Below are 12,536 nucleotides of genomic sequence, written 5' to 3'. Positions count from 1 at the left end.
AAAAAAGCACAGACACACAGCTGTTGCCCTCTAGCTTCCTGAACTGCCCCCTCACCCCAGCAGGAGGCTATGAAGACTCACACGTCTCTCAGGGCGGCTGGGCTTCCGGCCCTGGCCCGACAGAGTTTATTACTGCTGCTGTGGAAACAGCTCCTGCTCCAGGGAGACACCGCCAGCCGTACCACCCACTCCTGGACGTCCACCTCCCGGAGACCTAGATCCAAACCCAGTGGCCATCCAGCCTCCTCACAGACGGCCTTTGTCCATTACCTGGCTCTCACAAACCCCTGCCGTCAGGCAAGTCCTGGGCTGCAGCGAAGACCCCACACAGGAAATCCTTGTCAAGTTAGGGAGCAGCAGTCACCCGTGAGTGAGAACCAGGCCCACCCAGCACACTAGAGGAGCCTCTGTTCGAGGGTCCCCTGGAAGCAGCAGCTCCTCCCTTGCCCAGCCCACTCCCGCAGCATGGACCTGGCCCTGTGGGTTGCGACCTCTTGCCCAGCCCTGACTTTCAGGTGCGTGGGCATGCTCAGAGTTGCCTTAGGAAGTGGCACGTGTAAGTCCCTGCAGGCCTCAGCCTGGGCCCTGACCCAAAGTGGTCAGGGGAGGTGGAGGGCAGGGGTGGGGTCGGGACAAAGCTGTTTCCTAGAGACTTTCCAGATGCGGCCTGGACTCTTAAGACCTTTGAGAACTGACTGGGATGATGCAAGGGCCGCACTTCCAAGACAAAGGCTTCCAGGAGAGGCATTCCTAGGCCTGGAGATGACCTGGGGCTCCTCTCTCTGGGCCTCAGTGTCCAGCAGAGATGAGGCGAGGCAGGGAGTGGGAGTGCATCTTCCAGCTGTTCTGCCCTCTCTCAGGGATGGAAGCATGTTTTGGGAGAAGGGGCTCACTACTCGTCTTTAACGTGTGACTGAACCACTGGGAAACTGCCCATCAGCACTCCTGCTTTTTCTCCTGCCGCCTGTGCAGTGCGCTGCAAGCTGGGCTTGTGGGTGCAGCATGGAAGGAGGCCCTCTCTGTGTGTCTAGTGGGCTGGCACCTGCAGAGCACCCAGGGATCAGGGTGGGGAACTCAGACCTCCACAGGGGAAATTCTGCCCCTCAGGGGGGATCAGACCCAGGTTCAGGCCCTGGTCAGTGCTGTCTGGGACCTTGGGACCCTGATGTTCAGGCTAACCAGCCATGGGACCAGGCCAGCTGCTAAGATCACAGGAGCCTCTGAGCATCAGCTGACTGAGCACCAGTCAGGATGTAAGCAGAAACCTTCAGTGGCACAGGCCACTGTGGGTGTCAGGCTTCCCTGGGCCTGCCTCAAGGGGATGGGGGGACATGGAGAAGAAACAACATCTATCCAGTAGGCCCCTCAAACCTGGCCTGGACAGGCACTACCATCTGCCTTGGGGTTAACTCACCACCTGAGCCCTGCTCCCCACCCTGCTCACACAGGCAGTGTGTATGTGTGGTGGTGGTGGGGGGGGGCACAGGAACGCCAAGCACACTGAACTGGTGGGTGGTGCAGGCCTTGGGTGCCTGGGCGGGGGCCATGGGATGCTCAGAGGTAGGTGTTTGGGAAAATGGTGGCAGATCAGTTTGCTAGAAGTCACCCCCCGCCCCAATACACTCACCAGGCCAGGTGGACTAAGTTGCCATCTGGGGCCCCAAGACCACCTCTCAGCCCTGCAGTTGTTTGGGTTAGGGGTTCTCCTTCCCATTAGCAGGGGGCAGCATAGCCAAACTGCAGCTGAGGGAGTAGCCGTGCCAACAGAGGTGGGAATCCCAGCAATGCCCTCAGAAATCGGCCTGGGCTCTCTGAAGAGGAGGTGCACAGAGGGGCCACAGTGGCCTGCGACCCAGTGCTGCAAAGGGACGACTCCCCCCTCCTCCCCAGCACCAGGTGGGGTACCAGCCTCTCCTACCAGAGCCCTTTCTTTTTCTTGAAACCTTTCACGGGGCTGGCGTGTTTTAAGGAGTAAAGCACTCTCAGGAGACTGCAGGGCTGAGTTTACATCTGATTTATTGTATTTTATTTCAAAGGCTGGGTCATTAGTGGGGAAGATGAAAAGTGAGCACTGAGTCAGCGCAGGTGTGGAGGAGGTGCCTGTGGGGCCGAGTGGCAGCAGCACTGCCCCCCCCTTGGGACTTGTCTGGTGGCCCCAGCACAGAAGGAGTGACAGGAGGTGGACACTGCAGGGGTGGCTGGGGTGCAGCACCCAGAGGCACCTTGCTTGTCCCTGCCCCAACACAGAGGTCCTCCGCCCAGCACAGGGAAAGCCCCCTGCAAGTGCCAGCCTTGGGGCCCTGCAGGAACAGGCTCTCCTGTATCCAGGGTCCTGAATGCCAGGCTCTTGTTGCATTCTTCCCAAAAGGTGCCACCTGGGTTCCAGAGGCTGTGGCTGGGCCCAGGAGCGTTCTGGGTAGGAAGGCAGGGCCACTGTTCCCAGCAAGCAAAGCACTGCCCCCAAGCCAGCTGAGCATGCCAGTGAAGACTGCCTCTCCAGCCACCCAGCTGCTAACCACAGGATCAACTGCCAGCACTTCCCCGCCCCTTTTCCGGACACTATCCCCTCCAGGGAACCTTTGGGACCTGGCCAGAGCCAGCTCCTTCCCTTCCCACCCTGGACCCGAGTGGCTGGTGGGAACTCAGAACTGCCATCTGGACCAAGCTCCTTCAAACAGATGCCAGCCTTTGCCACCAGACGGGCTGGCCTCTAACACAAGTGGGAGGCCCGGCTGCCCAGACGCCCTGTGGCCCTGGGTCCAAAGCCATCTGGAGTCTGATGTTCTCAACGGGTCCCCTGACGCCTTGTCCATCTCCCCGCTAAACCCTGCCCAAAGGACACCACCGAGTGCCCAGGTCTGGACCGGGCAGGGGAGGGAGTCGCAACGGCACGCGCTGCTGCCATAGCTACAGCGGAAGGTGAGGCGAGGCTGCGTCCTGGAGGGCGGACGCCTGAGCGGGGCGCGCTTCCTGCGCGGGGGTCCCGCGGGCCTAAGGCCGGTCAGCATCCCATCCCCGGGGCAAGACCCACCGGGCTCTGGAGAAGAGGGCCCTCGGGTGCGCGGGCGCGGCCGGCTCACGGTTCCCGGCCCCCAGTCCTCTGCGGCTGGGGACGCGGGGCGCGGCTGCGCTCGCCTTCAGGCGTGCAGGCCTTGGCTGACAGCGCCCTCTCGCGGCCCGAGCGGAAGGCTGCGGTCACGGTCACCAGGTAGGCGGTGCCGGGCGCCAGGCCCTGAAGCGTGGTGCTGTTCTCGCCCGCGGGTACCTCCACGCTCTGCGCGGCCCCGCCCCGCAGGGGCCCGACCTGCACGTGGTAACCGAGCGCGGCGTCCGGGCCCAGCGCCGGGGCCCAGCTCACGCGCAAGCTGCGCGGCCTGGCGTGCGAGACGACGATGAGCTCCGGCCCGGTCTCCTCTGCGCGGGCGTGGGGGGGTGGGGGGTGCGAGAAGTGCCCGTGAGCGGGAGGGGGCCGCGGCGCCCAACCGGACCCGTACCCCTAGCCCGCCCGGCCCTGTGCCCCGCCTCACCTGGCAGCGTGTGCACCCGCAGGTGCTGTGATCTTAAGAGCCGCACGTTGGACTCCGGCACCAGGGCTACGTCGTAGTCCGTGTCTGGGTCCAAACCGGTCCAGGCCCAGCCCGTGGCGTTCCCTGGCAGCTGCTGACGGCGTGTGGCCCCCGGATCCGTGCTGGGCGCCAGCTCCAACACGTAATAGCCTGAGTCTGCCGTCAGTAGGGACGGCCAGGCCAGGCGGAAGCCGCTGGACGTAACCTCGGAGGCATGGAGCTGCTGCGGCCACATTGCATCTGAGGAGGGTGCAGAGGGTCAGAGGACAGAGGTGGCTTTTCCCGCTGGTCTCTGACTGCTGACTCGGGGTAGACTCAAAGAGCTTGGGGAGCAGGAGCGCCGGGAGCAAGGCTAGCCTCGGCCACGCCTACCAGATGCTAAGGCCACGCCTACCAGATGCTAAGGATCCTCCAAAGCGTGCTGGCGCCAGGCTGGAGGAAGGACGTGAGTGCGACCAGTCTCCCCCCCACCCCCGCCGCCCTCCTCCGCCTTCGGCCGCTTCAGGAGCTCCCTCCCCACCTCAGCTCCAAACTCAGAGCAGTGGAGAGTTATAGCGGCCAACTCTCACCCACCACTCAGTCCAGTGGACTGGACAAAGGGCCCTCAAGGGTGGCAGGATCCAAAATGATGTCAGAGGATGCCCTCCCCACCACTCTGGGCAGCAGGAGTGACCAGCACAGGGTCTAGGATCAGTTCTGCTCTGGAGAGTCAAGGAAAAGAGGGCCCACAGTACAGCCAGGAGATGAGAGACCACTGGAGAATGCCCTGAGGGGTAGGAGAGATGTGACAAGCCCAAGGGCAGCTGGACCTGGAGGAGAGTGTGGTGGGGGACTCGAGGGTGGGACCCCCAAACGTTACTCCTGAGCTTTGATGCCAAGCCCCAGAGGGTCATCTCAGTGACCTGGCAGGTGGGTGAGGCCAACAGATGTCTACACAGGGTTAAGTCAGGACCCGATGCTGTGAATGCTGGGTGCCCAGCTGCCTGGCTGGCACTCCCCTTGCCCATCGCCACACACAGACCCTGCCCCCAATCCCAGGAGAGCCACCCTACTGCCTCACTGCCCTGCAGCCTTGGGCTTTTCCTGTCTAGCTGCTTGCCCTTTCTCCTGCTGTCCCCTTCAGGCTCAACCCTAGCGGCAGACCCAAGGGCCACCAGGGCCAGGTGCCCTGAAGCAGATCTTCAGAAAGACCCTCTACCTCGCTCCAACCCACAGTCCAGCTCCTTCCACTTTCAGATGGATGATTAACTGCAGGCCAAAATTCAGAAAGACCCTGGGGTTGTTGGCATTTTTTCAGTGGCTACAGCAACCCTGCCAGTGACTAGGCCCTTTAACTCCACCTCCCTCCCCTCCCTGTCCCTCTCCCTAGCTGGGTCAGAGGGATCCAGAAGAAAGTCCGTGGGGAGCTGCTAGCCCCTGCAGCAGGCTCTCCCAGGCCCAGCCTCCTTTCCAGCAATCCCCAGCAGTGCAGTCCCGCTCAAACCCCCTTCCCCTGGGGGAAGTAGTGACCCAGCTCTGGTGGGGGGGGGGGGCACTCTCTGCCCTTCCTGCCCTGGCCCTCCCCCTTCCTCCAGGCATGGTGGGCCCATGGGCAGAGCTCTCAGGCTTGAAACCTCCTTCTCTACCTCTTCACATAGCCACAAGCCACATCTCCTCAGATCCAGCCCCTGGATCCCTCGGCCCTCACCAAACCCCCCACTCTCCAGTAGGAAGCCTCACCTGGAGATGTCTCCTCAGACCTGTCCTCTGTCCCACCTCAGCCCAGGTGGTGGGACCCCTGTGGTGACCAGTTGGAGTGTGTCCCTGGAGAAGCCGGGTGTGCATCCCTAGCCTCTGCTCCAGGCATGCGAGTTCCTCCTGAGTCTTCCCAGCCCTCTTCCCGAGTTCCCAGCTGGGGTTCCTCAGGCCCCCTCCCACCTACCGAGGATGGAGCCCCTCAGTGCCTGGGTGATGATGTGCAGGTCATCCACATCCACGAAGTGCAGGTGTTTCTCAGCGGGGGCCGAGGCAGCAGCAGACAGCTCCAGGAGGTTGCCCCGGCCAGTGCTGACGATGAAGACGGTGACCCCCAGGTCCTTCAGCTCCTGCATGGGGGGCCCCACGGGGTCGCTGGAGCCGCCGTCTGTCACCCACACCAGCACCTTGGGCACCCCAAGCCGGGCCCCTGCCGCCTTGGCAAACAGTTGCTCCTTGGCATATGCCAGTGCTAGGCCAGTGTTGGTGTCACCCATGCGCTGGGCTGCAGCCCGTATGGCGTCCTGGACAGCTGAGCCTGAGCTGTGCTGGCCGAAGGGGAACTCGGTGTGCGGTCTGCTGCCCACGTGCACCAGGCTGGCACGCAGGGCCCCAGGACCAACGGGCAGCAGGGCTGCCAGTCGCCCCAAAAACTCCCGAACTCGGGAAAACTCATAATGAGACACGCTGGCTGAACTGTCCAACAGAAACAGCAGGTCCCCCTGAAGGGCAGATGCTGGAAGGCCTGGGGAAGAGGGGAGGGTTCAGCCCCTGGTGGTGGCCCCCAGACAGCCCCACACCCAGGGCAGAACCCCCAGGGCCTGAAATTTCCCGAAGCTGGCACTCGCCCTTACCCAAGGAAGCCCAGAAGGCCAGCTCAGCTACACCTCAAAGGTCCTGGGATGGCACCCCAGGGGGAGAAGGGCCCTAAAGCCAACAGGAGGTCCGAACCCTCAGCAATTCCAGTTCTACACCCTGGCCACATAGCAGGGGGTCCCTCTGGGCTTGTGTCTCTTCTGCAAAGGAAAGCTGAACCCTTCAAGCCCCCACCCCCTCCCTGTCTTCAGCGGAATCTAGGCGGGCTGGAACTCAGTGTCCTGGCCCCGCCCCCAGGAGTGGTGGGTGGATAGGTCTGGGCCACCCAGGCCTGGCTTCCTAGAAGCAGTCTACACAGCTCACCCTCCAGGTAAGGCAACCGGTGCGGGGTGGGGTGGAGGCATTTGGCAGCTGGGGAGACTGAGGACAGAGGAGGAGGCACGGGGAAGACAGAGCACTGACTGCAGCCTCTCCCACAGTCCAGAAGGCTGGGTTGGAGTCCTGACCCCACTTACAGATGATGTCATCCCTGCCTGGGCCCCATCCTCTGCTCTGTCCGGACCCAGGAAGCAGGTTACCTGCTGCAGCAGCCTGAGGGCCCGATCACCCCTCAGGCGACTACGCCTTGCTCTCCGCTCCCCAGGGAGCAGATGGACCCCTGGGTCACGAGCAAACAGCGGCCTGGGGTGTCTCGGGCCGGGTCTAGCCTTGGGGCCTCAGTTTCCTTCAACCTAGTTGAACGACGCCAACCAACCCTCTTACCATCCCTCGTCTAAGGGTCATTCCAAGCAAAGGGAGAACTGAGGCAGGAACAAGCCCCCCAGATTGGCACCGCCCACTCCCCCCATCAGGCCCTAAAATCCCGCCGAGTTGCCGGCGGGGCCTGCGCCTCACGTGGGTGGGGTCCCCTGCCAGCCGCCCCCGCCCCGCAGCAGCGGAAGGAGAGCGTGGCTCAGCGCGCACATCAGAGGGTGGACGGGCACAGAGAGCCGAGCTTGACCCAGCCGCCCGCCTCACTCACCACGTTCCGCGCCGCTCCGAGCCAGCCGCAGGCTCAGGGCCAGGCCGATCACCGTCCAGGGCAGCATCGCGCGCGACGGGACGGCAGCGCTCTCCCTGCACTGGTGTTTAGCTCGCTCTTGGGTTGTGGGGCGCGCGGCCGCGCGGGTCGGACCCGGGCCCCGCCCCCCCGGAGGCTCCGCCCCCCGCGGCCCGCCCAGAGGTCCCTCCGAGGCGCGCGCGAGCTGCCCCGCGTGCGGAGGAGCACTGGCTCTCGGAAGGCGCACGTTCGCAAGGCCCAGGCGCACGGCGACACGCTCCATTCATACGCGCGTGGCATTCACACACAAACTCTTCGGTCTCCCTTTGGGCTGTAAGGCCTTGGAGTCTGCCCTGCTTCTACCCCCTGCCCCCTTCCCCAGCCAGGAGCAGAGCAGGGAGCCACCAAGCTGGATCATCTCGAGGCTTGCTGTCCTTATATCCTCAGCGTTGGGAGTCCCTGAAGCCAAGTCCAAGAGAGCCCCAGGATGTGTGACAGTGTGGTGGTGACACCAAAAACAAGGCTTGGGAAGGGGCAGGTGTATGAAAGCAAAGATCAGGAGGGCAGAACTTAGAACGCTGGGAGAGGGGAAAAAACCTCAGACATTCAAGAAGGGGTTTCTGAGGGGACACAAAGACCCCACCTCACCAGGCTTCTTGGAGGAAGAGGCATACAGCTGAGGATGGCTGAGTCAGGCCTGTCCTATGTGACCATGCTGGGCCTATAGCTGTCCCCAGTAAGAGGCCCAGGGCCAGGGCTGAGACCAAACTCCAGGACTGAGGATAGACCCTCCCCAGCCACGCACTGGGGAAGCCCTCCTGGGACTCACTGTGACCAGGAACCTTGCATCTCGGATCATGGCTGGACCAGAGCAGAGGTGGCCACTTGCAGGGGGCATCCTGAGGGACACTCAGCCCTCACCCCCACCCACTCCAGGGCAAATTCCTTGCCCTCAGGTGAGGCGAGGTGGCAGAGTCCTGTGGGACGGACTGCCCTCCTCCCTCCTAAGATGCCTTCCTGTGGGGTCACCACTGCCCTGTCCCAGCCACTCCCCTCTGAGGAGCTTGGTGGGGGGTGGCGGGGCACAGGTCCACATGGGGAGGCGGCAGGCCATCTCTACCAGGATGTCCCCTCCCTTCCCCCCTGCCAGGAGGTGCTCAGCCCAGAGGACGGATGAAACTCAATGGTTTTCCTTCCTCCCTTTCTGTCAGGTGAGACGCCAGGCTGTGAGACAGGCTGGAGCTCTGACTTTGTCTAAAAAAGGAAGCAGCTCAGCTGAGTCTGAGTAGCTGGGGCAGGAACAAGCGAGAACTGTGTCCCTGCCACACCCCCCCCCCCCCCCCTTGCCGGGAATCTTGGCAGTGATGGGGCTGGCTCAGCTCCACAGACCTCAGGCCTCAGCTAGGACCAGAGACTGCCTGGTGTTTCCGCCTGGGCCCCGGGGGGCAACAGTGGACTTGAACCCCCAAAGTTCAGGGTGTACCGCCCAGAAGGATGGCTCCTGGCCCCCAGCCCCTCCAGCAGATGACGCTGAGCAGGGCTGCTCTGGATATGGGGCCATGAGGGGAGGCAGCTGAAGACAATCTGGGGACCCGGGGGGACTGACCCAGGTACACGCATGCAGACACAACTTGGCTCATCCTTCACCTTGCTGGGCACCCACTAGCAGGGCACCGGGCCATGCTGGGTCTGCCTTGTGGCCTCCCCACTCCTGGCCATCGGTGGGCCGAGTCACACCTCCGCTGTGCTGCCGGGCTGACAGGGAAGTTTCCCTTCTGGAAAAACTGAGCTGCTCTTCTTGGCCACTACTCAAGCCCTTGAGGAAGCAGGCGTCCTCCTCCCTCCAGCTCTCCATCAGGGGGAGAAAGGACAGGGGACCTGGCCTCCACCGTGGTGGCAAGGGCCTCTCTCCAGACTTGGCTGAGCTCAGCCACCTGCTTTGGCTGAGAGTCCCTCCTGATGCTCATGCTGAGCTCTGACTTGATTCCCGAGAGACCAAGACCATCTCACCCTCACTGGGTCAGCTCTGCCCCTCAGGCCCCCTGATCTGCCCTGTGGCTCAACCGGCTCCACCACCCCTGCTGCCAGCACCACGGCGAGTCTCCTTTACCCTGCCCCTCACTGAGCGGAGACCTGGGCAGACAGAGGTTTCTAGGGAACGTGGGGGTCAGCCAAAGGTGTGTAGTAGTCCAGGCCAGGGCTGGGCCTGAGGCAGACACCAGAGGAAGCACAAATATAATGGCCTGGAAATCTCCTCTCTGAAGGAAGACAGGCCTGGGGGCAGGAGGGGCAGAGAAGGACCGGAGGGGGCCAGGAAACAGCTGGCCCCAGTCCCATGCCTCTCCCTCCACCAGAGCCAGCCCCTGACTGACCCAGGTGTCCTGGAAAAGAGGAGGAGGGACAGGGAGTCCCCAGTCGTCACTTCCCAGAACTTGCCCACCCTGCCTGTCAGTCCACAGGCAGATGGATGGGGATCCACAAAATCCAGGGACAACAATGCTCTCCAAGGCACTGCCCCTGCCCCCAGCCAGTCCACGGGAATGCGCCCTCCTCCGCACCATCCACTCCTACGCAGAGAAGAAGGGCCTTTTGTCCTCAGCTAGCTGTGGTCATGTTGACCCCAGGGAAAAGGGCAGCTCCGGGGGCCTCTGACCCCACCCCTGACCCCAGCCTAGAGCCCGAGGGGCAGAGTGGCCTGGCCCCACCCCATCCCATGGGGGTGCCTGTGCTGCTGGTTTTCATGTCAGTTGTATCTCACACAGGCACCCAGACAGGCTGGGAGACACAGAAACTGGAAGTGGGGGGCAGCTCCTGTGGGCCTGGGGTGGGTGGCCAAGCGCAAGGCCCCCTGATTGCACCCAGCAGTGGGAAGAGCAGAGGGAGGGGGTGGCCTACCACCACTTGCCCCACTGCCCCACCCACACATTCTTTTAGACTCAACCTGCCTGTTTGTGGTCAGGGACATGCCAGGGCCTGAGGGCCAGTCCTGGGGGTCTGATTGTCCCATTGTTTCACTTCCTAAGTGCCCCAGCCTGTCCCTTGTGGCCCTAGAGACAACCCCTACCCAATCTTTCAACCAGCGACACCCAGGGTGGCAGGTGGGCAGCCTGGTCACAGAGTGGGTGCCAACCCATCTGCATTTATCCTTCATCTCCATACTGGGCCCAGTCACATGACAAACTCTGCCCTGGGGATGCACAGGCCCTGGGGACGTTCAGGCCCTGGGCACAGCCCATGTCCTCCCAGCCCTGCCAAGCTAGAAGAGAGATGGGAAGTGGCAAGCTTGCAAAAATGCGTGTCTACTCATTTTCCTCTTGGAGGATGGGGTCATGTCAGAGCAGGTGGGCAGGAGCTAGAGGAAGTACCAGGGCTCTAGAATGAGGGCCTGCCAGTATGTATGAGGGCAGTAAGGAGGCCTGGGAGGCAGAAGGGCAGTGGCAGTGTTCACTGGGGAGGCGAGGGCCCGGGGGAGGGTGATATCAGGCCTTGAAGACTACAGGCAGAAAGGCAGAGCTTGGAGGCAGAAAGGCAGGAGGGCATCCAGTTGTTCCTGGGTTTTCAGCCTGTGTAAGTGTTAGGGGAAGCACACTGATTGAAACTGCCCACCCTGACCAGGCACCATAGTAACCATTTGCATGAGTTGTTTTATGACAGGAGATCCTGATAAGGAATACGGGACTAATAAGCCACCACCAGCCGGAGGAGTTCAGGAAAGGTCGAGAGGAGACACTGCCTGTCCGTCCACTTCCCGGAATCCCTCTCGCTAGCATCCATCTTGGCTGAGCGATGCGTGCGCCACCAGGAAAGACTCTGAATTAGAATGATTGGCCAAAGACCACCCAGAAACTAATCCCATCACCATAAAACCCAAGACTGCGAGCCACGCGGCAGAGCAGTTCTCCTGGGTTCCCTTACCTACTGCTCTCCACCCGGGTGCCCTTTCCCAATAAAATCTCTCGCTTTGTCAGCATGTGTCTCCTCGGACAATTCATTTCTGAATGTTAGACAAGAGCCCAGTTTCGGGCCCTGGAAGGGGTGCCCCTTCCTGCAACATAAGGACTGCACGGTGGTGCTCTTCAAGAGGTGAGACCCCCTCCCTAGTTTGGGTTCCCTGTGCTGGACCCTTCTGCAACAGGGAGTGACCACCATGCCCTGTCTCAGCCCCAAGCAGGGTCCTGGCAGCCTTGTGTGGGGAAGGAGAGAACAAGGAAGGAAGGACAGATTTGTGTCCACACCTTGGTGGGGGGGCTCCCCAGGGGTGGGGGTGAGGCCCTGGGGCAGGGGGAGGGACCTCAGGCCCCAGAGCCAGCAGGGAGCTCTGCCTAGTTCTCCCCAGCCCACTCACCACAGCTCAGTTTCTGGCTGACATGCCTGCGTGGGGGCAGAGCTCACAACTGGGGTGCTGACTACGGGGACAGAATGGGCCCCTCCTAGCTGCTCACCACTCAGGGTGTGCCTACAGACACCTGAGTTGCCAGGAAATACTTTGTGAATGAATACACGGCCCTGGGCAGATCAGGAAACCTCGCAAAGCCCAGACTCTACACCTGTGGGGTCTGGAGAAAACCCCTGCCAGGGGTGTGAGGGCCGGCAGACAGAATGCAGGCATGCCCTCACATGCACACATACGTATACCCACACAAAATGCACACGCACCCACAGCCAGGTGCACAATGGCTGGGCAAGGGCCAGGGTGCTTACAGAGACTTTTTTTCCCCAAAGTGAGGGTCTTATCTTGGCCCACCCAGGAGCTCACGGCCTCTACCTTCTAATTTCCCCACCCTGACAGCTAACGCCCTAAAGCAGACCACTAGGCTCCTCTGCCAACCTTCCACAGCCCCCCACAAGCGTTCCTTTTGCGAGTGGGTGGTAGCTGGAGCTGAGGCAGGCTGTCCCTGGGGCCAGCTGGAGGCCATGTGGGGCTTGGGTAGGCCTGGGAAGCAAGGATCCACCTTCTGAAAGGCAGCTCAGCAGCTGAGCTCCTCGGGGTGGCCTCCCCACCCCCACCAAGCCCAGCTGTTGTTTTGATGACTCCGGGGCCAGACGGATCCTCAGGAGAGCCCTTATCCTCAACGCTTGGCCAGAGCAGCCCGACCCTAGGCAGGAGGGGAAGGAGGGCGGCCTCAGACCGGGAAAGCTCTCCTTGGGCATGGGGCAGCCAGCCAGGCTCCGATGTGACTGGTCACAGACAATTGGAAAACCCCAAGGACTCCTGCTGGACCTGAGCCAGCCCCGCTCCAGGCCCTGTTCAAGCCACAGCTGAGCCTGAACCTTGGACACATCTAGACCCTGGTCTCCTGGTCACAGGTGGAGTCCTGCTGGCAACACAGTGTGCTAGGACCTTCCCAAGGTCTTCTAGCTATTACTAGATTCTGGACAAA

The 12,536-nt window shown here is 62.1% G+C and overlaps 1 protein-coding gene across 1 annotated transcript; it reads right to left on the bottom strand.

Moving 5' to 3' along the window:
* Window positions 1-1,999: 1,999 nt before the first annotated feature.
* Window positions 2,000-7,305, bottom strand: VWA1 (von Willebrand factor A domain containing 1). Its single transcript, XM_043485741.1, has 4 exons — window positions 7,138-7,305; window positions 5,488-6,045; window positions 3,528-3,806; window positions 2,000-3,414 (listed from the first exon to the last, which is right to left on the bottom strand). The coding sequence occupies exons 1-4, from the start codon at window positions 7,202-7,204 to the stop codon at window positions 3,077-3,079; spliced, it is 1,242 nt and encodes a 413-aa protein (XP_043341676.1). The 5' UTR covers window positions 7,205-7,305; the 3' UTR covers window positions 2,000-3,076.
* Window positions 7,306-12,536: the final 5,231 nt, after the last annotated feature.

This window comes from Cervus canadensis, chromosome 13 (assembly GCF_019320065.1).
Source record: "Cervus canadensis isolate Bull #8, Minnesota chromosome 13, ASM1932006v1, whole genome shotgun sequence".
Lineage (NCBI taxonomy): Eukaryota > Metazoa > Chordata > Mammalia > Artiodactyla > Cervidae > Cervus > Cervus canadensis.
Note: the sequence above shows the minus strand (reverse complement) of the source record. Positions and strands in the feature narration are given on the sequence as shown.

Excerpts from the sequence above, each read along its gene's own strand:
- VWA1 (XM_043485741.1), bottom strand. The coding sequence starts at position 7,204 with ATGCTGCCCTGGACGGTGATCGGCCTGGCCCTGAGCCTGCGGCTGGCT. Across the intron at positions 3,807-5,487 it reads ACTGAGGGGCTCCATCCTCG|ATGCAATGTGGCCGCAGCAG; the intron begins GTAGGTGGGAGG and ends CACCCTCCTCAG. Across the intron at positions 3,415-3,527 it reads GCGGGTGCACACGCTGCCAG|AGGAGACCGGGCCGGAGCTC; the intron begins GTGAGGCGGGGC and ends ACGCCCGCGCAG.